Raw genomic sequence first — 23,751 nt, 5'->3', positions numbered from 1 at the left:
CTGAGGTCCCGCAGGGCAGCACCCTGCGCCAGGGAGAGCCCTCGGCAGCACCGAGGCAGCACCAGCCCTCCCGGGGGCTCAGCTCACAGCCAGGACGCGGTCGAGCAGCACGCCTACTTCTCAGCCATGTTCTCCAGTTGACTCATGTCCCAGCTCAGTCAGCACCCAGCAGCCTTCTCTGATCTAACTGCGTTTCTCTCAGAACGCTCTGCTCTTGGGAGATGTCCTTGTCGTAGGAGGAGGGCCGTCCCAGCCCAGCCTTCCTCACAGGGCCCTTCCCTTCGCTCTGCTCTAGCCATTGCACCATGTAGATCAGTTGAGAGAAATCCAGCTTCTTCTACCCTTTAAGCTGTTCAAGTTTTGCTTTTTATTTTGACCAGGATCAAGAGCACATGCAGGCTGACCCACCGACTCTGCAATTCCACACCACGCTGCTGTCTTACAAAATCAGTACCTGCTGGGGGGAGGGAGTGTCTTTTCCTCCTCCTTTTTTCCCTTCAGCAAATGCAGTTTGAATAGTGAAATATGTAGTCGAGAAGATAATTTGCCAGTGCTTTCCAGTGTATTGGTCATTTAATCTGGAGTATCCAAATTTAGTATCCAAATACCAAATAAGCACATCATTTTTATGAACAGCAAGACATTTTAATGTACTTTATAGATTACAGAAATGTAGAACTGATTTGAAAGATTTTGCACGTTACCTCTCGGAGAAGCCGGCATGCATCTACCTGCTCTTTAAGTGAGCTTATTGCTGTCGGTATTGTCATTTGTTACGACATGATTAGAGAGCTTTATAAGGCTTAGCTAGCTCTCCCTTGGAATGAACTGTCCTTGAGAAAAACAGCCGCTATGATGCTAGCATCTAATCTTGGAATATGATTTGTTCTGCTTAGAATTTTAAATACTTATTTTCAAGAATGATGTACTGTGGCATTAATTAAGTTAGCACACGTGTTCTGGGATACTGAATCAGACTGTTGCACAACTAAAAGCTCTCAATACATATACCTGGGATTTTAAGGAAAGCAGGCAGACAACACAAATCTGTCAGGCAGTGTGCCTAGTCTCCTGAATTAATATGAATATTCATTAGATAAGGTCAGTAGGCTTGATTTTGTAAGTATTTGGACCGTGTCGCCTGTACAGACAGCATGCAGATGTTTGGGTGTCCAGCGCGTTCAGCCACTCCCGTAAGGAATCTGGATCTCAGGGTGGAAATTTCATGGCTTGAGGCTTTTCCTACAGCTTTCCTCACACTCCTCTCCTGCCAGAAATATCTTGAACAAAAGTGTGGCTCTTCGAGTGAACTAGAAGAGAAGCGAGAAGGACAGGGAAGTGAGAGAGAAAGGAATTGCCTAACCATTTTATTTAAAACGCATGTGTTTCCATTTGAATGCCATCATTTTCTGTTAGAAGTATTCAAAAATCAAGAATAACCGCAACCAAGCTGCTGTTTCCTGCTTGCTTCATATATACCATTTTTTGCCAGAAAGAAGCAGCTTAGAAGTTCTTGGAGATTTTCAGATCTTGGGTAATCAGGAAATCTGACCTAGCGGTGCCGTTTGTGTAAACGTTCAGAACATACTGGATAACAATATGCCCATTTTAATAAATTCTCCTCAATGCGGAGAAGGAGACAGGAGGTGTGACTTGCTCGTGGAAGGGCAGGGGTCTCAACTCTGCTGTCCATGTCCCTCCAGCCAAACCTCTGCCCGCTTTTGGGTGAGCAGCATGGGACTTCTGCCATAGCTGAGGTGACGTGGCGGTTGTCTCCCCACCAGGGTGGGCAACTTGAATCTCAGCAGGGCGATCAAAAGAAACTCAGCCCAAAGTTAGAATGAGTTAGGTGGATTACGATGAATCAGGAATATTGCAGCACTAACGCAGCATTTTTGCAGACAGGCTAGAGACGTACAGGTGCCTCCTTTGTTTATGTTTCTTAACATGCTGAGTTGAAAATTATGATACTAATTACAGGGCTGTTAATAAATAACTGAATAAAAGCTCTCCAGATCTGAAAGAGCAGACAACATACCATGCTTCCATGCCTCTCTTTACTCAAGCAGATGAATGATATATTACTGCATGCCTGCGGCAAAAAATAACACTGTTTTCAATGTTTGCTTTTAAATAAACAAGAATTGGAAACATTCTTGGTTACCATCACAGTGGTTGAAAAGCCATTGCTGGTCACACTGATTAAAAGGACTAGCAGTATTATGGTTTGTGTCTGGCTGCTGTAAACCCTCCCTCAGAGATCTGTTAAGGAGCACTGAGCGAGAGCCATTCATTGCCTTATCTCAGCTACTGCATGACAGCTCTGTGAAAATTTGCTCTGGACATGCCAAAGATTATCTGCCTAACTATTTCAGTTTTGTGGTCATTCTTCTTTGGTTTTTAACTATGATAAAATTAACTTATCGTGGATGCATTTTCTTCCTCTCTCTCTCTGTATATAGATACTTTTATATATATATATATATATATATATATATACACACAGACTTATATATGAATTTGTATATATCATCTTTGTGTTATTAATGGAGTAGTTCTTGCTTACATGTGGAGTGGTTTTGAGGCCTCGGTGTTTTGGATCACCAATACAAGACAAAGAGCAAAGGCAGTCAACTGACATTAGTTGCATCCTTTTATCTTCAGAGGAAAAGACTTCAGTTCACTTCTAGACCGCAAACAAATAATCAAAGGAAATTATCCATTTTTGTCTATTTGGGAGGCCTGTGTGTGGGTAGAAGACACTGGTTCATGGCCCAGAAAGTATTCCTAGATGGTGAAACAGGGCGAGTCGTAACGCAGGCGGTGGGGCTGGCCAACCCAGCACAGCTCTCGGAGGAGCGATGATACGCCAACTCCGTTTGGTGTGTGCTTGAGCGTGAGGGGGGAGAGAGACCAAGGAGCCTCGTGCGAGCAGGGATGGTGCTAGCACGCAACAGATACCAGAAGCAGACTTGTTTTTTTTGATGGCGTAAACAGGCGTCACCTCCTTCCCCAGTCACTCCCTGTGTTATGCTGGCTGGCAAAGTGGTCCGTGTCACTGCGTGGGGACTAGACCGGGGAACATATCCGGCTGAAGAATTACCTGGAAGGCAAGTGGTTATCTTCCAGCTGAGGAATTTGCCCAGTCTGTTTCATGTGGGCTGCAGAAACAGTTCTGCAAGCACCAAGCCGCGAGCAGTAGGGCCACAGGGATGAACGAGAGCGGTGGAGGTGCCTGAACTGGCTCATATGGCTCTGCTGCAGGTACACATCCAGAGTCTTTGTCACCGCATGGAACAGACTATAAATAGGGTCATGCTGGAATGACCCTGGAGAAACGCACGTTTCCTGCGAGCGGGTTCACAAATGGCATTGCTCTTGTTCTTCGGGGATGTCGTTTCCTAAGTCTTAGGTGATGGGCAGCTGGGACTTGGAGCAGCACAGGGGTTAAAAAGCAGCTAGAGCACTAGCATGGATGGAAACCAAACAACAACCAAATTTGGCTTGTTGCAGGGATCAGAGCCAAGGTCCTTGAGGAAATACTGATGATCCAAGCTCATGGGCACCCACCTTTAAAAGGAAATTCCATCTACTAAAGGGGTTTTATTTTTGTACAAACTTGGTTGCTTTTGTCCCTTTCTGTTTCCTATAGCCTTTGGAAAACTAAACTGACAAAGGCATTTTTGTTTGCGGTTTGTGAAGAGCTGACCATGAAAAGAACACAGCTCATTTTTTTAAACACAGGGTTTGCAAGGTGTGTGAAGGGGGAGCCAATGCTTGTCGCACTGGTGGCGGAGTTAGCGTCTGCACCGCTGGCGGTGGCCGGAGGCCCGGGAGGGGTCTCTGCCGGCGCGGGGCCTGGCTGGAGCCCGCGTTCCAGCGACGGGGATGCTGCAGGGGGATGCCCTCCAGCCAAGCAGGTTTCTTCCTGCGGTTTCCGATTCCTTCAGCTTGCTTTGGCTGCTGTCACGCGGCAGCGGTGTGACAGCGGGACTGGTGACCGCTCGCGCTGCGGCCTCCGCTCTTTCCCAGCGCGGCCCACCTTCCGCTGAGCCACAGGGCCATCGCCGGGCGGCCTGGGAGAGGCAGCCACTGCCGCTGCGGGTTTTGGATTGCCCTCTCGTGGCAGACGCGTGGATCGTGGGGGACGGTGCGGTGCCGCACGCCCCGGTGGGCGCAGCTCACTCCCGGGCACGGGCACGGGCACGAAGCGCCCGTCCGGTGGGGCTGCGCGGGGGTGGCCGTGCGGTCACCCTCCCGGCACCTGCGGCTGGCCACCCTAACTAAGGCAGCGAGCGTTGCGAACTCGGGCACAGCCAGATCGCAGTGGAGCGCGACCGCGTCCGAGCACCGTGGTGCTGGGGGTGATCTCTGAGAGCTAGCCACAGCACGTTTCCTCAGAAAACAGAAAAAGCCCTGTGGGCAGCTAAGCGGGAGCCACTATAAAACCTGCTGTGTGCTTGGCTCTTGGTCCTGGGGGGTTTTGATGCTCTTTGACATCAGAAGTGGCTTTAGAGAAACCAGGTCCCTGCTGCCAGGGAGCCAAGCCCGCCGTCCCACCACCCCTCTGCTCCTCCTGGGGCCGGGCACCTGTCCTCGCGGTGCTCTCACAGACGTTCAGAAATCCCGACTCCGCTCCGAGCCGTGCCCGCGACACCCATCACCCAAATTAAGTGATTTTCTTTTCCCGGTGTCACAGGTATGTCGAGAGTACCAGCGTGGCAACTGCAACAGGGGAGAGAACGACTGCCGGTTCGCTCACCCCGCCGACAGCGCGATGATCGACACCAATGACAACACGGTCACGGTCTGCATGGATTACATCAAAGGGAGATGCTCACGGGAAAAGTGCAAATACTTTCACCCTCCTGCACACCTGCAAGCCAAGATCAAGGCTGCCCAGTACCAGGTTAACCAAGCTGCAGCTGCCCAGGCAGCAGCGACTGCAGCTGCCATGGTGAGTTTGGAAAACACCCCTGGAACAGAAGTATGTTGAGGAGAGGCGGTAATTGATGTGTTAGCTGTTCTTGCCGGAGGGGGGTGCGTGTGCGTGTGCTCGGGGATCCCAGTCACTACACGGTGCAATGAGCTTTCTCAGCATGTGGTGCCAGATCTGCTCTGAAGTAGTTTCAGACCGTTAAGGTGTTTCACTAATTTTGCCTGCTGACGTACAGAGTATCTATATGTACATATATGTGTGCATACGTGTGTGCGTGTACGTGCGTGTGCATATATGTATATATAGTTTATTGTATGTTTGTGTGTGGGTGGATGCGTATCTATCTAGTCGCACAGATAGATCAACCCGTATTTCAGTCACCCTAAGTCCGTGTTGTAGAGACGTAGCTTGCAGTCGCTCTGACCGCGGTAACGCTATCGGTAGCCCACCTCCCCGGGCCCCCCGCGGGCTGTCGGCAGCTCTGCCAGGGCGCTAGAGCAAGCCTGGGAGCCGCAGCAGCCCGATCTGGAACGATCAGGGACCGGCTTCCTAGCGAGGAGAGGACAGCCCCGGCGGCGGGCTGTGCTGGCACAGCGTCCCGGCCCCGCCGACCCCCCGGGGGGGGGGACCAGGAGCGCAGCGGGCGCGCCGGGGCGCGGCGGCCCGGAGGAGGAGCGGCGGCGGCGGTGCGAGGCGGCGGCCGCGGGCTCCCCGAGGCGCTCCGCCGCCGGGGGCCGGGGCCGGGGCCGGGGCCCGGGGCCGGTGGCGGGGAGCCCTCTTCCCGCTGCCGCGTAGCCGTGAGCGCCCCGCGTCGCAGCCGGCCCGCCCGCGGGGGGGGCCGGGGCGGGGGGCGGCGGCGGGCGCTGCGCTGCGCTGCCCGCCCTGCCCGCCCTGCCGGCGCGGGGGCCGCCCGCCGGCCCCCCGTGCATGCCTAGTCTTGTTACCGTTGTACACGGCATCCGGTGATTTGTTTTTATTTGTTTTTTCTCACCTACCCAAATGCACTGCTGCCCCCATGATGCACCTCTGCTTGCTGTTTATGTTAATGCGCTTGACCCCACTGGCCATTGCCATCATGTGCTCGCTGCCTGCTAATTAAGACTCAGTCGGCTGTCAAATCACTGAAGCGACCCCTCGAGGCAACCTTTGACCTGGTACTATGACCTTTCACCTTTTAGCTTGGCATGTAGCTGTATCGTAGAGTCGAGTTTGGGGTTAATGTGTAGAAATGGAATATCCCCTCCCCGTCCCCCCGTCCCCTTCCCCGATCCCCGGCGAGGGGCGCGGGGATGGCCGGGCCGGGCCGGGCCAGACCGCAGAGCCGGGCTGCGGAGCGGGACCCCGCCGCCCCCGCGCCCCGCCGGCCCCCTCCCGTCCCGTCCCTGTCCCCTCCCGTCCCTGTCCCCTCCCGTCCCGTCCCCTCCCGTCCTGTCCCCTCCCCTCCCCTCCCGTCCCCTCCCCTCCCGCGGGCGCGGCGCGGGCGGCCGCGGCGCAGGGCCCGCCGGCGCCGGGCGCGTTGGCATGGCTTCGTGGCGCGGAGGCGGCCCGGGGGCCGGCATGCGGCGCGCTGTGCATGCCCGGGCAGGCGCTGGGGCCCGGGGAGTGGGTTGGCGCCGGCGGCCCTGCCATCCGCTCCGGCCGGTGACTATTAACATCGCTTCTACGTGTTGATCCTCATGGAGCTAGCAGTGCTGCTTCCCCCACCCCGACAGCCTCGCTCCCCATCGAAACCCTGAAGCTTTACCGTAGCGTAATAGTTACGCCGGTTCCCATAACGTACGGCTCCCACACGTTACCTGTGCCGCTGTAATGGTAGGCTAAAGTAGCGCTCCCTTGTAAATCTTTTACCTCGCCTTTTATTTGGTAGTTAAGTCTGCTATGCTGCTTGCTTGCTCATGGATAAACATGGTGCTGCCTGGTTTTTTTGCCTTCTACTGATTTTTCTTTTTTCCTTTCTCTCTTTCCTTTTCTTCTCCCTCCCTCCCGCCCTCCTCCACACCCCACACCCCCCTCTCCCCCCCTTTTTTTTTTTTCTTTTTTTTACTGGACTTTATTTTTATACCCATCCACCATTCAGGGAATTCCTCAAGCTGTACTTCCCCCATTACCAAAGAGGCCTGCGCTTGAAAAAACCAATGGTGCCACCGCAGTCTTTAACACTGGTATTTTCCAATACCAGCAAGCTCTTGCCAACATGCAGTTACAGCAGCATACAGCCTTTCTCCCACCAGGTAAGTGCTTCTCGTTTGCCTTCTTCTGGGGAGGGAGAAGGGGGAATTCTGGAAAAAGGACACTAGGAAATAACTGTTTGTTCCTGCCGGCAAATGCGTAGAGGTATTTGCGTGGCAGCCGCTGGTGCCGGGGCGGCTGCTGCCAGGTGCAGGCAGCCTCTCTCCAGGCTGAGACACTGCCGTGCCTGCGGGCCGCGGGCAGAGGAGGTGCTGACTGCAGGAAGGCTGGCTTCTCTCTGCTTCTCTCGGAAGCTGGGTGGGTGTTTTCCAGTCTAATATAAAAATCAGCGTCATGCTCTGTCATCCCAAATCAGAATTTGAAATCTCCTCTCTCGTTCCTCTTTCCCTCGATTAACTACTTCTCTTCGTTCCACATCTCTTAAGCTGTTGTATTTGTTTCTCTTTGCTGTAAGACCCCTTTGCCTTCATGTGCTTAGCAACAGTTGTTCTGAGCCACACACTTGAAGGTTTTGATTTTAATTATGGTGCAGTGATCATAAAAGGCACAGGCAGGCAGTCTCACAGATAGGCTAATCATGAACCTACACAAGAAATCAAGGGTCAGGCCTCTACCGCTAAAGCCTCAGGGCTGATTTGGGTCTAAGCAGAACCGAGGTGCACTTGCTTTTATTCAAGAGTGATCAAATCTACACTTGTCCTAGTGTAATTGCTGAAAAATTGATGCCTGTACTATTTACCTAAGCAGAAGTCCCTCTGAAGTAAATGGGACTTAAAGTTGGAATACAAAAGTGCAAACAGCACTTCATTAAAAATTATGTATCTAGTATGTCATGTGAATTTATGCCCATATTAACACAGCTGAGTTAGTGTTTTTACATGCGAACCCACATTAAAACAGCACTATCATTCTAGGGGGTAAGTGATGAAACGCAGAGGACATCTGATAGATCTGTACTTAAAATATTGGAAAGAGTCTGTGAGGATGGCCCTTCGTAACGCTGACTAGCTGAGGGGAGGGGAGAAAAGAAAATACAACTATTTGATCTTTACCAAAAAAAATGTAAGGATTTTATCCTAAACAGTTCTGGCAGGTATGTTCCCAGGAATTCGGTATAATGCCTTTTACCATTCTTTCTTGATGGTACAATCTGGCATACAACCAACATATATAATTTAAATGGTACAAAAATCAGTTGCTTGATGGACTACATTGTAATAACTTACTTAGGTTCCAAAAATGCATTGCAACCACTAAAATACATTAATAAAAGCTTGTTGCAAAGCTTGTTGGAGTCAATAGAAAGGCTCTGGTTGAGTAAGCTTTAGGTCAGGTCTCTAGCCCACACACCAAAATTCATACAAAGATGCTTATGCAGTCACAGTCCTTCCTGCAGATATAAAACAATTTCACAGATTTGTTTTGGCAAAGCATAACAGATGTAGTTAGTAAACCACGCCATTTTCCAGCTTCCATTAAATCAGCGAGGGGCTGGATGATTTCTGGAAGTACTCGAGCTGCTTTGAATCACGCCCTTTGAACTTAGGAGCTGGGGTTGTGGTTCGTGTGCATGAGACCTCGCTTGCACTACACCAGTGACCCGGATCTGTCATGCTGGCACTTACGCACAACCTACCTCAGCTTTTCTTCTAGCAAATCTATACCGAAACCCACAGGAGTTTGCGCAGTGGTTCTTGATGCTTCATTTGACCTTTCTTGGCCACTGAAGTTTAGTATACATTAAACAAGATGAGTAAAGGATTTGTTTAGCATGAGCTACTATAAATTCTCTTTTTATATTTTTCAGATAGCAGCAGTTTGAGCTTTCCAGTAATCCAGTACTTTTCCAAAAGTTTGAAAATTTCACTTGCCACCGTGCCCCACTTAAGTTTTACCCACTTAAAATTAACTAGCATCAGTCCTGTTTGTGCATAGTCATCTGGAAATAGAGTTTCTCCGTCAGTCCCTGAGAACCGACGGGAGAGCACAGCGTGTGGGTGCCCTCGGCTCCGCTGCCATGCAGCAGAGGCAGGTTAATTCAGTGGGGTCTGAATTAAAGTGACATTTTTCAGGTTCAAACACCCAAAGTGTAATTACTCATATGTGTTCTTAGTTTCTTCAGCTGCAATTTATGAAAATGCAGCAGGTCTGGAGGGCGGGACACTCATAGAACCTACACGGTACAGGTGTGTACCCCTATGGAGGATCTTGGCAGGACCCTCCTCTCTGCAGGACACTTCACTTTCCCTTGAGAGTTTTCCACTCATGTTCCAGACAAACCCAGATACCTTTTCCAAATTGTAAGGCTTAATTCTGGCTGCCTGTATGCAAGGGCATGTGAAAGCAAATAAAGGGATCGTCCATGCCAGGGGATGGGCACTGCCACTCCAGCACACTTTATTTAAAGATCTCTTTTAAATTAAGAGATTAAATGCTCTTAGATACTCATCTCACCACTCTCAAATAAAGCTCCCTCTTTGCACAGCTCCCCTGTTCAGGTCTCCCAGAAACTTGGCTGCTAGAAGCTGTCCCCAGACTGAGAGGGAAGTCTAAAAGGTGTTGCAAGAAAGAACTGGGAACACTTGTGGTGGTGGCTAGTTGAAATAAGTGGAGTTAGTCTGCCGAATGAGGAGGCTCTGCACGACTTAATAGATGTTCACAGCTTGTTTTGGTACTTCGGTCCTGGCTGCCGACTCTTGACCCCTTGGCAGACACACGGGCAAACGTTTCACTGTGGGGCTGTGAACTTGCAGAGCACTGGTTGCTTGGCGTTCACTACTGCTGCACACGCTCTTTGTCCTGCAGTAACTGTGAGCTGGCTGGGGGTATGCTTGTACGTGCAGATAGAGAGCTCCTGTGTGCAACTAGGTGAAATTCACGCCCTGGTGCTTGTTACCATCCTGTGCCTCAGCTCAGTGTCTCCTCACTTGTGCTGGTACAGCTGTTCCTGCTGGCCTGTGCATGTAAGCCGGGTGACCAGGCGGTCTTTGAGAAGGGTAATCCTCCAGAAGAAAGGGGTCAGGTTTACAGGGTACTCCCGGGAGCTGTTGTCCTGATGCACCTGCAAGGGGCAGAATTGCAGCAGGGCAGCTGAACCACGTAGCCAGCAGTGGCGAGGCTTCAGCCACCTCTGCCGTTAAGTTAATGCATTGCATATTTATTTAGTTACTGCAGCTTCAACTCCAGAGAACTTACTTGCTCATCGTTGGGACTCACTCAGTGCACAGATGCTTTCCTAAAGCAGTTTCGGTGTAAGCACCTTCCTCCGTGGGGCTTCTGGGTCTGTGTAAAAACACTGCTCTCCTCCAGTGTTAGGGAGGGAAAGATCAGGAGCAACTGTTCACCTTGACAGGAGCGCTTATGCCCTCTATGGTGACATTTTTAATTAGGATTTAGTAGATTGGACAGAATATATAGACTGAGGGGAATACTATGAGGGAGAGAAGAGAAAAAAATGCTTAAAACACCAGTAAACCTAGATTATTTATAAAAATAGCTTTATTCCACTGCAGAAATAATCTGGTTGTGAAGTGATGATCAGTGAACTGGGCACATCCTTGAATTAAAATTCTGCCTTGTGCTGAAAAGCTAGGGAACATTTGAAACTGCACATTTATTATTCATGCATTCTCATTAGTCAGTCAAAGCTCCTGAAAGTCAAGATGAATATTAAGGTCATAGCAAAAATGATTTTTATTACTGGTAAGAGGGTCATACAGCATTATGTCTTCATATTTGCAAGTTATTGCACCCTAGCTAGTATTTTCATTTCTGCCTTATGTTCATTTGCTTCGATTCCCTTTCAAAACTGTGTGCGCTGGTTATAATGTTAATGATGATAACTCAGACTAAAATTATGAGCTGAAAAGCTTTACAGTGATATTTCAGAGTCATTATGAAAATCTAACTCGTCTTTAACATGTAGACCTAATTATGCATGGAATGACGTAATATTCCAGATCTAATGAAGTATGTACAACCTTATGAATAGGGCACTTCTGCAGAGAGACAGAACTCAAAGGTTCTTCTGTGTAACCTCATTAACACCACAGAGATGTCATAAGAGGGACCAAGAAAGCAGTTTTACTTACTGTTTGCACTTTATAGCCAAATTTTGCTCCATTTTTTAATCTTGCAAGTGGTCGCATTGACTTCACCCATGATTCGTGCATGGGAAAGTCAGAAAAGCTACCCTTCTTTTATTTAACCTTTCTTTGAGAGTATTTTCAGTCTCCATGACACAGAAATAGAAGGGTAATTGGGAAACATGATTATGCCCTTTTCTTTGTAGCCTTGCAGATGCGGCAATGACAGAGAATAACCTTGTCCCCAGCAGTAATTATACAGACTGACTTTTTCCCTGCTTAGTTAAATGCTGTTGAGATTGTGCAAGCCACTACAATGCTTGGCACCAGCTCAAACAATTTCCTGTCCGCCCTGTTACGGTCACGTAATGTCAAGGAAGCAGCATTGCCGTGGCTCCCACTGGCAGTCTTCTGGAATACGTTTCCACGCCTACTCCAGTCTCTGTTCCCAGATTTCAGAGTTGATGTCCGTTTCTGCTGTGTCAGGCATAATGAGCAGGGTTAATAAATGTTATTTGTTAAATAAAAAAGTAAATCATTTATTAAAAATGGATATCCTGAAATATCAGTATATCTTTATCATATGGGAAGCAAAAAATAGAAGATTCTGAGTTCAGTTTGGTGGAAGGCATTTTGCTATGTAAAGTAAACAGAATTACCAACGTAGCGATAGTTAAAAAGGATACCGTAACGTTCCTAAAAGCAGCATACTGCTGTTGGCTCTCTAGTTGCAGGGCAGAATTCGCCAGGTGCTGTCACTTCAGTTATTTTTGAGAGTTGCAGGTTGTGAGCCCAGACACCAGCAGCTTAAAATACGCCCAATAATGTAGAAAAAATGCCGAACAGGTATTCTTAGGTGCTGCCATGAGCTGCATGGGAGACTTTAGCTGTTCAGGCACTCCTCTGACCTGCACGTTAAGCAAACAGACCAGAGGACAGTCAGGATCGTTTCCACTTCACCGGCAGCTCATGGGTTGTACAGATACGACAAAAGTACCGCATGCCAAATTCACCTGGGTTTTTCCTACGTATTACCTCAGTATTGGAGCAGTCAGACTGCGGCTAATGAAACAGTGTAGATCAGGTCATCGCTCTGCGAGGAGTCGTCGCTCCAGCCCATCCGAGAAGGGCCCCAGCTGAAAAGGCGGCTCTAGCAGGAGGGGAGAGCCTCGCTTGCCTCCGCTCGCCGTCTGTCTTCCCCGGGCAGAACAAGCCTTACGCTGCGCTCCCCGAGCAGCTGCAGGGAGGGGGCACAGCAGCGCTAGGCCCTCGCTCTGGCTACGCCGGGCGTCCCGGTGTCCTAGCAGGGACGGACCTCAGGTACCTGTAGGCAGGTGCAACTTTAAAGTGTTTTAATCTGAGGAAACCAGGGTAAAGACCCTTGCAAAGCTTATGTCAAAAAGCAAAAAGATTTAAGACTAAAGAGTTTTAAAATAAAGCTAAAGAAACTTTTCCTAGCCATGCTAATATTCCACGGTGCTACAGAGGCAACCACGATATACCAGCACACAGTTGGATCAGCTCTTTCCCCTTCACTGAAGACTAGTTCTAATGGATCACTGTGCTATTGTATGGTTTGATTGTGCTGACAGTTACATGCCACTGTTCCCATAATAACAATTTTTCTTCTTTGTTCAAATGAAATTTTCTAATTACACGTGTGATGGGTTGTTTTAATTCTTTTCCCTTTCCAAATCCACCTTCCTGTTGCAATGCATGATGGGCAGGCTCAATATTGTGCATGACACCCGCTACAAGTGTTGGTAGGTGCCAGCTTTGTTTCTTGATTATCTTAAACCTGTGGTGCAGCTCACGGACCCTCAAAATCCACTGCTAGATTTTAACTTGTAGCTCTTGTGCCAATCCATCTGCCTTAGCCTCCTGCACTAACACCTGTCAATTAAATGCAATTGTTTTATTTAATTGACATGGACACATAGACGTTGTTGATTTTGTATAGCAGTTGTTTGAATTGCACATTGTTCCTTGGTGGATTTTGATTGGACTATGAGTTCCAGTGTTTAGAAACTATCTTGTGTTAAATAAAGACTGTCTCTTACTATAGCCACATAGACGTATACTGTCCTTCAACAAGATTAATTTTTGTTTGCAGTAAATATTTGGGTTGAATTCTTAAAAGACAAAAATTTGTAAATATAAGGGCATTTAAAAAGTCTTCTGTTGATTTTTTTATTGAAATGGTTAAGCTTGTTTGTGTTGATTTTCTTGATTTGATGGTAACAAGCATTTTCCCCTTTTTTTCTCTTTCATTTCCCTCCCCTCTTTCTCCCTGGAATGTTGTCCTGCTTTGCACTGTGATTGCATGTCACGCGCTGGCAATGATGTCTCGGGCTTTTTGCTGTGATAAATACCATGCTCAATTATCCTACCACATGTCGCTCTGGTTCCCATACTGCTACACTCTTCTGTATGTTTGCTTATATGATTTTCCTTCCGAAAGTTCCCATGGTGCACGGTGCTACGCCAGCCACTGTGTCTGCAGCAACAACATCTGCCACAAGTGTTCCCTTCGCTGCAACAGCCACAGCCAACCAGGTTTGCTAATTTACAGCTTTGTTCCTTACAGACAACTTGAAATTGGTGCTTTTAATGAGCATGGGGGTTTTGATTTTACCTCTTGTTGGCCTACACATTCTCTCTAAGACCTGCAGCACAGCTTAATAAGCCTTTATCCATGCTCAAAAGGTGCTGCAGTTCCATTTCTGATGCTAAAAATAATTGATAATAGAGTTTCTGACTCAGTCTTAACATTTATGGGCCGTGCTGCTTATTTCTGCTCTCAGGGATGTAAAGAGAAAGGGATAATACCCAGAACCCATGATTTATTTCTATTTCTGTGAAGCCGACGGTTCCTTTTAGTGCAGAACTCCAGTGAAAGCCAGTAAAACCTTTGTGCGGAGGGGTTGCAGGATCAGAATTTCAACAGTCTGAATTGAGCAGTCTGAACATGTTCTGACTCTCCTCTTCCAAGAGCAAAACAAAAACGTTTGAGCATGGGCCACACAGAAACTTCTTTTAAACCTTTGTTTCAGCTTGTGATTCTGCTAGGAAAGGGCCGATGACTTGTTGTAGTCGACAGATGTCAGTTAAGAAAATGTCCATTAGAGTCTGGTTTTATTTCTAAATAGCTACCCCGATTGCTGCCATGTTTGGATATATTTCAGGAATAAAAGAACAATGCTGTACTAAATAAGTGATTAAAAGTCCTCCCCGAAAAGCCAGAAACGATGCTCCAGAGATGAGTACCAGGGGCCAGAGGAGCTGCACCTGAGAACAGAACATGGCCTGTTGTTTTTATCTAGCTGGGTTGTCAAAAATGCAGATTTCTGCAGTACATCTGGCTGAAAGTGCAACAGTAAAAACTTTAAAAGACCCTCTTCTTTCTCTTATAAAAACAAATGATTTTTCGAGATTTACCAGGAAGTTAGCATTGCCTTATGTCATGAAGCCATCAGTTCTGGTCTAACATGCAGGTATTACTCTCGACTCAGTGGGAGTCACACATGTGCCTTTTAGGAAGGGGAACTAAACATTTTGTTTAGCATTTTGCAGTTGTGGTTCTGGATGTGAAATTCATTCTGAGGATAAATGTCAGTTTTTAAGGCAGGCTCACCTGACATACTCAGCTCCCTGAGTCATCACAGCTAACGCCTTAAACAGTTTCAGAATCCCATCATAAAGCTGTCAGGTTTGCAGCCGCAGTTGGACGTTAAGCAGCGATACCCGTGCCCGTGCCCTGCTGCACCTGCACCTCTGTGCTTGGGGTGGATGGCGCCGGCTCCTGCAGAGCCAGGAGCCCCGGCCTCGCTGCGGTGCGCTGGGCGCTGCGGGCACCGCGTGCTGCAGGCTCTCGCAGGGCTACGTCCAGAGGCTTTGGCTTCGAGCCTTTCCACCTTTGCCTGTTGAGCACTACCATTTTGTACGACGCCCAGCTGTACGTTCTTTGTTAACCTGTCTGCTTACTGATCTCTCAAAAACATTATTGCAAAAATTACACTATTGCAGCGATACATAGACGTGCACATCCCGAGTCTCAAAAGGGACCTGGATATTTTACAATTCCAAAAAATACTCAGGTTAGTCTGCTTAGCAAGGAGCAATTTCTGCTCTCGAGAAGCATTTGCTGAGTGACCATGTCACTCATAGATTTAAACAAGCATAGGAATTACTTTACATTTTGAAAAGCTAGTTTATAGGTATGATGACCTCTGCAAACGTGTCACCTAAGCAAGCAACCACCTGTATGCCCAAAGTTTCTTAATAATGTAATTTATTGCACCATACAATTAATTTAAGTGTCTCTATAGCCTCCGTAAGTCCAGAGAGTTGTGGGAACAAGCCAAGCCACAGAAGAACATCATTATTTTTTAAAATCATCTCTGTCTAAATAACCATGCACTTTCCCCAGTAGATTACAGGGAAACTTTCTGTTGTAGAATCTGATCATTTCATGCATATCCTCCCTGGAGCCTCATAACACACTTAGTGAAGTACTGCAGCCAAACCTCAATATATACATATATAACGAATATATGTATATACTATGTGAGCAATGCTGAAATTATTTAATGCCACACGATGCAATGTGCATGCATGCCAAAAGTCTTAAGATCTGGCCCTTCATCTTCATTGACTGGTGTTGAAGGTCCTTGGTATGTTCCGACAGCACTATCCCTGATGCTTCTACACAGTTGGGTGCAACAGCCTGTCCTGCAGCAGTAGAAAAAAATGGTATGAGAAGCTTCGTTACGCTTGAAGCACATTTCTGTACGAGTTGGCAATGTTGTAGAGTTGTGTGGAGCTGCTAGGGGAAGAGAGGAGAGGGCACAAGGGGTGGAAAAACCGACAGCAAGACCTGTAAACGATTTAGTTAAGAGGAAACCTCCCCATTCCCTTTCCTGTGCGGATTAACAGGTCAGCCTTAGTATCCACTGGGAAAAAGGGTCTTTTCAAGTGCAACAGCCGTTTGTGATGCTACAGATCAATTTTGTGTCGTATGCCCCAGCATGTTTCCCTGTACGTGGGCGCATCTGTTTGCTCCCTCCGGCCGGACGTCTCGTCCTGTCTGTAACGCAGGGTTGCTCTCGGTTCCCCAGCACCTGCGTGCCTCAGTGCAGTCCCTTCTCAAGGGCCTGACCTGCGACGTCTCTTTGGGCTCGCTCCCATGGACCACAGCCTGTGCACTGCACGCAGGGGCTGCACGGCTGGGACCCCAGGGTGGGGTGTGGAAGATAAGTTTGTTATTTGTACTGCTGGTAATCTGCTCTGGTTCCAGTTGGTTTGGTTTTTTTTTAAATGGGAAGCTGAGTTGATGGGGCACTTCAGGAGAGCCCCGTAGTGAATTCTGTTTACGCAGACAAACATTTTGAGAATTGTTTCACTGCTTTGGGGAGTCTTAGCTTTTCAGCTGATCCACCGTGATGCCCGCAGCGGCCGTGGGAAGAGCAGGCAGCTCTTCTCGACAGTGGATTTTCTCCAGCCATGAAAATCAAGCTTGGGGCATCTTAGGTTTGGCGTTCAAAAACCAAGACAGTGAAAGCAGTGAACACTTCACAAAATCAGACTGAAACAAGGCCACTGTGGAATTTGTCATTTTAAATGATACGCTGAAAGCACAGAATTTTGTGTAGGCCAACAAAAAGGGCTATTTTCAATTACTGCACTGCATGACTTTTGTAGATTTTAACGTCCTATTTTGCTAAACAACCAATAATACTTATTTATATTTGTCAAGTAGTACTTAACACAACGTTTTCCAGTTTTAAGTTGCTATTGTAGCACTTCAGTTGACTTTAACTTATAGTTACAATATAAAATCCACCAACTCACAGCTGATCCTCACTTTTCCAAACTTATGTTCTATAGCAAAATGCTGTGTCTCTGGGTCAGCTCATTGCCCATGTTATTCATTGTTTACATTCTTTACCTATAGATACCCATAATATCTGCCGAACATCTGACTAGCCACAAGTATGTTACACAGATGTAGACATTTTGTCATCAAACAGTAAGTTCCCAATGCGTTGTTGTTTGCAGTTTTCTTACCAATATGTGTGCATAATTTGTCTTTTTTGGGCACAGAATGTTTTTATTTTCGTTCTAAGATAACTAATAGGGTACGGGGGGAGAGGCTCTGCCCTCCCCAGCGTGCCGTTCTCCGAGTGGAGATCCCGTGGTTAGCAGCGACCACGTTAGCTAGTGTGTCAGACCAGATGGCGGTATTAGTTTGTACATATAGAGGAAACATCCTATACGTGTGGATAAACTTCAGACTAGCAAAATCAGAGAGTCTAAAATTAGAGTTTTATGTTTTGTTTATAAAGGCTGATGGCTCTAGCACTGATGTGAGCCAGGTCTAGGGGGGAGGTGGTTACGTTAAGCTGTCTTTAGAAAGAACTAATTTTAAATCTCCAGATTTGAAAGCCAGCATCTCTGAAAATGCAGGTTTAGCCGTCTGCCTAGCTGCAGCCTGATTTCTCTTGAACACAGGTTGTCAGGGTACGATGCGTTTCGGACAGTATTTTCCTGGCGGGGGTGGTACGGCAAGGAGAGGCCCCGCAGTGCAGGCGCAGTTCATACCTGCGTTGTGTTGGTGTGAACGGCGATTGCCGCCTCTGTCCGCTTTTCATGCTGCAGCCTTTCATTCCACAAAGTTTGAAATCTAGGTTTGTGTGCCTAAGCTTGAGAGGTTTTTTCCCCTGTATCTTCCTATGAGTAAACGGTGGTTTCCAGTGTGTCACTAGTCTGCCTAGTCTGTCACCAGTCTGCCTGTTGTCATTCAGACCACCCGCAGCACGTCACCTCCCCTAGGATAGCTTGTCATTTGTATTACCTTTCTCTCCCTTGCACTCCACTTCTGCTGTGTTTTTTATTGAATGGCTCAGCTGTAATGGAATTATTACTTAGGGTGAGGATTAACCGATTTGCCACAGTGGGTTTATAATAATAGTTATTCCTTTCGGCTGAGCATAAACATTTTTACGCTGCTTAAGCGACTCAGGTGGCATGCCTCTAGTCTGCAGCCTAAGCTTGCTGCCCGGCTTCCCTCCTCAGCCAGCTGGGACTGGGGTGTCCCCGTTTTAGAGACCCTCGAGAGGTGGAAGAGCAGCCCCTCTCTAGAGATGTCTCTCGTGGGATAGGCCATAGAGACCAGAGAAATAGCTACACTATGAGCGGTTAAGTAAGAAAAATTACCGTGGGGACGCAGGGCCTAGATTTCTAAGGATGTTTAGGTGCCTCTCAGATACTGGTTGGGCTCCCAGGTTTTACAGGGCAGCAGCAGCAGGGTCTGGGCTCTGGAAACTGTCCCCCAAATTCTGATCCCACGGCTGGGGGCTCGGGAACAGCGGGAGGCTGCGTTTTTATCGCTGCAGCATTCAGATGTAAAGCGAACCTCTGCTGCAAGAACGTTACTGACGGGAAATCCCGCAAGGGTTTGGGTGCAAGCTTCCCCGACACGCGGTGGCAGATTTCCCTGTTGCAGATGCAAAGTTGGGCTGATGTGGTGCTAACAAGAAGTTATGCCTGTGTTGAAAAGGCTTTATCTTCTTTCCTTTCCAGATCATAACTAAAGAGAAAAGGACAGTGTGTTTGGGTTGAGAAGAGGACAAGCTCATTAGCCATAATGTATATACTGTCAAGCAACACTCGGAAACTCCCTCAGCAGTAAGACATCCACACATTGCATGTTAACGAGATGAAACAAGAACTTGGAAATCCACTGCACACTGTTGCCTATATACTTTGTACATTTAATTGATATTTGTGCTGAGGTGATCTTATTGTCTAAAAACTACACCATTGTCTATCTTTTCTAGCACAGAAGTATGCATATGGATTTGAATATGCATATGTAGTCTATTTCCTACATAATCATGTACGTCACCTTGAAAAGACAGACGATGATGTAACCATGAATCTATTATGTATTGGTACGTCTGTAGACCAAGATATAATTTTTTAAAGTAAGTTTATTTCTTTCAAGGTTTACAAATAACAAAGGTGCACCTTGTATTTAAAATTGCCATTATAGATGAGAGCGTGCATGCACAGTAATTTTTGTTTAAGAGTAATATTTTTAATGTAATAGATTGTAAGAAGTGGTAAGAGAGGTATCTGACAGAGATGAATGTGCCAAGCAAAACCACAACTGTGTATATTTTAAAGCACATCAATGGCTTTAAATACCATGTTGTTAAGGATTCTCATGAAGTGCCATAGACTGTACATCCGAGTAGAGTATTATTTCTGCAGTGTTATTTTCAGAACCACGTTTTCACTTACTTTATTAGTACTAATCAGTCAAAGGGCACCATTCTGTTTCAAACCAAAGCTGTCTCAGAAATGGCCAACTATTCCTTACAGTAACAGTAGACAGCACAAGAAAGATACTCTAGCCGTACAAATTAACCCATACTGGACATATATATAAACTACTTAAGGCATTGTAGTGTAATATTTATGCGTATTTTACTGTATAACATGATATACGAAAGGGAAAAGCCATTTCTGAGACACAGTAACAAATGTTTGAGGAACTTCTTTTGCTTCTATTTATAGCCTCTGTCGAAAGTCAAAAGGACTATAAATGTTTTGCAGAGATGGGTTTCACTTTTACTTCATCAAAGTCACGCTTTACATGGTGACTCTAAACAAAGACGAAAGAAGCACTGACATCAGATGCATGACAAACCAAAATATGAAAAAATGGAGATGTTAATTAGCGTAGAAATTGGGTGGGTTAAATACTTGGGTGAGTTTTATATGTGACTTTTTTTGTTCAGATTAACTGCTTATAGCCTTAGAAAGCCTTTACAAAATAAAAACAAAAAAATAGATGTGCATTCAAGTTTTAAGAATGGATTCATCCAAAGGAATTCCTTTTCGTGGTTTGGATGTTGCAGCTAGTAAAGGATATTTTTGCTCTGTTCAGCAAAGTGCTGAAGTGGGGGCCAGGTCACTGGTAGCGTAGCGTGGAGTGGAAGAAGCGCGAGTTCGGTTGTAGAACTCTCCATACTTCCAAGTTTACTGCGAGTTTTTATGCTTGAGAGAGATGCTTTATAGTAGAAGAATGATGTGTTGATTTTCCTGATTGTACTGTACATCTATTAAAGCCTTAGATTATTACATTACGGGTTAAAACCCATACCAATGTAATTTCAATCGTGTTAAGAAAGTATAGGTGACTTCACATGTTATTGTAGTTACTTAACATTCTAGAATATTATTTTTTTCTTGTTAAAAGTGTAGTTTTTATTTCTTACATTTACTAGATTGTTTTCATTTTCTATTACCAGTTGAATACCATTTCAGTTTATAGAATTTTGTTTTATTAGAGTTTACTGATGACTTTTTCAAAATACAAAAAAAAGTAGTTTCCTTCATAACATACTCAGTTTTGAATTTACATGTAGTGTCATATGAGTATTCGTATTATTGTTAACTAAATGATTTATATTTTACTGATTTAATATTACAATGTAAGAATGTCAGTCATCGTTAGTTCTTGTCTAGTTTTCATTAAAAGAACAAAGATCTTTTATATGGATATCTTATAATTATATAATCATTGCTAAGTAAGAAGTTAAGTTGTTGCTATCGCAACAATCCTGGCAGACAATTGAGTAATATTTTGATGATTTATTTTGTTTGTAATTAGTTATTATGAGAAAATCTAGTTCCTAGATATTAGAATAAAATTTATTTTCTACTGTATCCATTTCAAATGTTAAAATATTGTTTAAATATTTTTTGAAATCCCTGAATATCAGGCCTTGTTATAAATAAGCTGCATAATCAATAGATCAAGGGACTTTTTGTTGATAATCCAAATACTCAAAGTTTACGTAACAAGAATTATAGTGTGTGTGTGCAAACTCTTGAGGGTTGATTATGCTGCAGTTTAGCATGTGGGAACGTATAGAGAGAAGGTTGACTTTTTGCACTTCTGTATATAGTCAAAAAAGAGAGAAACCTGTATAATAGTAAGATCTTATTTTGAATAAAAATGTCTATAATTACAAGGAGTTTTGTTAAGGCTAATAAAATGACAGGCTGAACAAAATTGCTTGCAAAAGTGGCACAGAGTTAGCACTCCATACCCCTTCAAAAAAGTTGCTTTGCTTTATGTGGACAGCTTGTAGTTTGCCAGGATTTTTTCAGCTGGAAAGATATGCCATCCTTCCAAGATCTCATGACTGACAAAAGCTCCACTGGTTCAAATCTGCCTGAAAATCATTACTAAAGAAAAAAAGAAAAAAAAAAAGAAAAAAAAGCAGGTACTTCAAACCATCAAGGTGAAATCATGGATCAAATATTCCGTACATTATTCAAAAACTACTGCATGTTTAAAGTATCAGAAAAATATATTAAAGATATATGCTATTCAAACCAGTTTCTGACAATTTCAGTGGTTTATTGTTCACAAAAAAAGATTCTTCAAATCCAATACTGACTTTCACAAAAGAGTTAAATCATGAACAGGCAAACCAAACAGCACACCGTAGCTGTAGTTGTTATGTGATTATTTTTTATGGCTGTAGTGGTCCTGTTCTTTTAGCAGGTGAAAAAAAAACCCTGGGAAATTGTACCGGTTTAATGGAAAGCGTTCAAGGAACCTTGTCATTCTGTATGCCAAAGCTGGAAAGAAAAAGTGATTAGGCCATGACTATCTGATCTCTCCAGTACTCACACTGAATAATTAATGACGTTGCACTTATTTGCAACCCCGCAACTTTCATCTGCTGAAAGGACAGATGTGCTTGGTTTTACTATTATGTAATCACAGACTTACTTTTTGCTTGTAGTTGCTCCAAATTATGTACTCTGTCCTGGGCTGCAATTTGTTTTTATGCTTATTTTATTATTACTGCTATAGTTGACCTTGCTGTATGGAAAAAATAAAGTGAAATTGCCCTAATAAAAATTCTCTTTCTTAATTCTGTTTTTCTATATCAGGTAAAAAATGGCACCGCTTTCTTTTGTACACGTTTTTCATTTTACCTGCATGTTCGTTTGACTGAAGGGATATAATTTATTTCTCGAAAAAACCCTGTGTGCTGGTACTGGGTTTTTTTCTTCAGCAGTGCATACTGTGGTGAATACACAGGACGTAGACTGAGGATGCTGAGTAGACAGGATACTGTTGTTAAATCCAGAGGGTAAATATAAAGCAAGAGGATACCGTGGATCCGGGCCGAGCTGTTATTACCCCCTTTGGCGATGCTTCCAAGGTGCAGGTGGAAGGAAGGGACCCTCGGGGTCTGCCGGCCCCGCGTCAGGGCCCGCAGCAGGCGGGGACGGCCAGGCAGAGACCGACGTTAGAGGGAGCCCCGTGTCCACGCGCCGCTGTTGCTTGATGAGTCTCGCACAAATCACTCTGATAATCAAAATTATTGACCAAAAAGTCACGGCCTTGGTCGGGAAAAGGCGACGCGTCGGAACGCTTGTTCTCCGCGAGGATTTCGGGTGTCTCCGGGTTTGTCAGCGCAGCCTGAGAGACCTCAGAGGAGAGCTCGCCTTTCAGAGGCCGCTTTTATTTACTGCATTTCCCGGCTCAGCGCATCGGGACGCCTCATTCCCATGGGCTGAACACCCAGCTCATTTGCGCTGCGCTTGCATCGATACCTGCGATGACGTTTTAATTTGTCATTGCATTTAGCTGCCAAGTTAAAAATTAATGTGTTGAGCAGCGTGAATGTTTTAAATTAGCAAAAACACCGCGACTTTATTCTCCTTCCTACCCATCGAAGGCGGCCGCGGCGGTGCCCGTGGTTAGTCAGGCAGCTCCGACAGCGGCTACCGGTGAGTGCTCCCGCCACCGAAGTCGGGCCGCAGGCTGCTCGGTGGCCCTGTCCCGGGTCGCCAGCCCCGCGGAGGTCGGTGTCGCGCAGGAGCCTGCGCCGCAGCCGGGTCGGGTCTGTCCCGTGGCACCGGGCGGTGCCGGGGGGGCCCAGGCCACAGCCGCCGGTAAGCGGGTACCGAGCAGCAGCTCTGCCCGCAGCGGGGCTCTTGCCAGAGAGCTGAGAGAAAATAAAACGGCTCCGATGCTGAGGAGAGCCACGAGAAGGAGCTCCTGCCAAAGGCGGGAAGCCCGTGGCCGTGGCCGCTCGCCAGCCGGGGCTGGGACGGTAGCAACTGCAGGAGCAGTAAGAACGGCACCGGGCGTTCAAACCAAACCAGAGGATTTTGTTCAAAGGGATCCACGTGTGTCTGCAGCTGAGATGCTTCCTGAACTGAGGAAAGGATTCTCAGCCTTTGGGGAAGCAGCAGAAACCTGAACAGGGGTTTTAATGGCCTTTGCGTGATTTGAGATGAGAACGGGGAATGGCGTCAGGAAGAAGGAAACAGAATAATTATGAGGGTCTTTTTGCATCCAGATGTCAGTTGTAATTAAAAAAGCCTATTTTTTGCCCAAACAGAGCTGATCACACCACTCGCTGCAGTCCCGGCAGCGGCATCACGCGATGCCTCGGTGCGTTGCGCTGGCTGCCAGCGCAGCCTTGGCGCTGGGGAGCG

At 46.3% G+C, this 23,751-nt stretch overlaps 1 protein-coding gene across 19 annotated transcripts in view; it reads left to right on the top strand.

Annotated features, from left to right (window-relative positions):
* MBNL1 (muscleblind like splicing regulator 1) overlaps positions 1-22,172 on the top strand; it is a 111,429-nt gene extending 89,257 nt beyond the window's left edge. For 11 of the 19 annotated variants that reach the window (XM_072868593.1, XM_072868608.1, XM_072868592.1 and 8 more), the window contains 7 exons: positions 4,700-4,957; positions 6,040-6,093; positions 7,017-7,170; positions 12,942-12,977; positions 13,676-13,770; positions 17,168-17,242; positions 18,796-22,172. In XM_072868593.1, the coding sequence (XP_072724694.1) occupies positions 4,700-4,957; positions 6,040-6,093; positions 7,017-7,170; positions 12,942-12,977; positions 13,676-13,770; positions 17,168-17,224 (654 nt within the window). In that variant the 3' untranslated portion in view covers positions 17,225-17,242; positions 18,796-22,172. The remainder of the gene's footprint in view (positions 1-4,699; positions 4,958-6,039; positions 6,094-7,016; positions 7,171-12,941; positions 12,978-13,675; positions 13,771-17,167; positions 17,243-18,795) is intronic. The other 8 variants (XM_072868594.1, XM_072868598.1, XM_072868599.1 and 5 more) reach the window with 6 other exon arrangements.
* The last annotated feature ends 1,579 nt before the right edge of the window (positions 22,173-23,751 follow it).

This window comes from Ciconia boyciana, chromosome 7 (genome assembly GCF_034638445.1).
Source record: "Ciconia boyciana chromosome 7, ASM3463844v1, whole genome shotgun sequence".
Taxonomy (NCBI): Eukaryota; Metazoa; Chordata; class Aves; order Ciconiiformes; family Ciconiidae; genus Ciconia; species Ciconia boyciana.
This window is presented reverse-complemented; position numbering and strand designations above follow the sequence as displayed.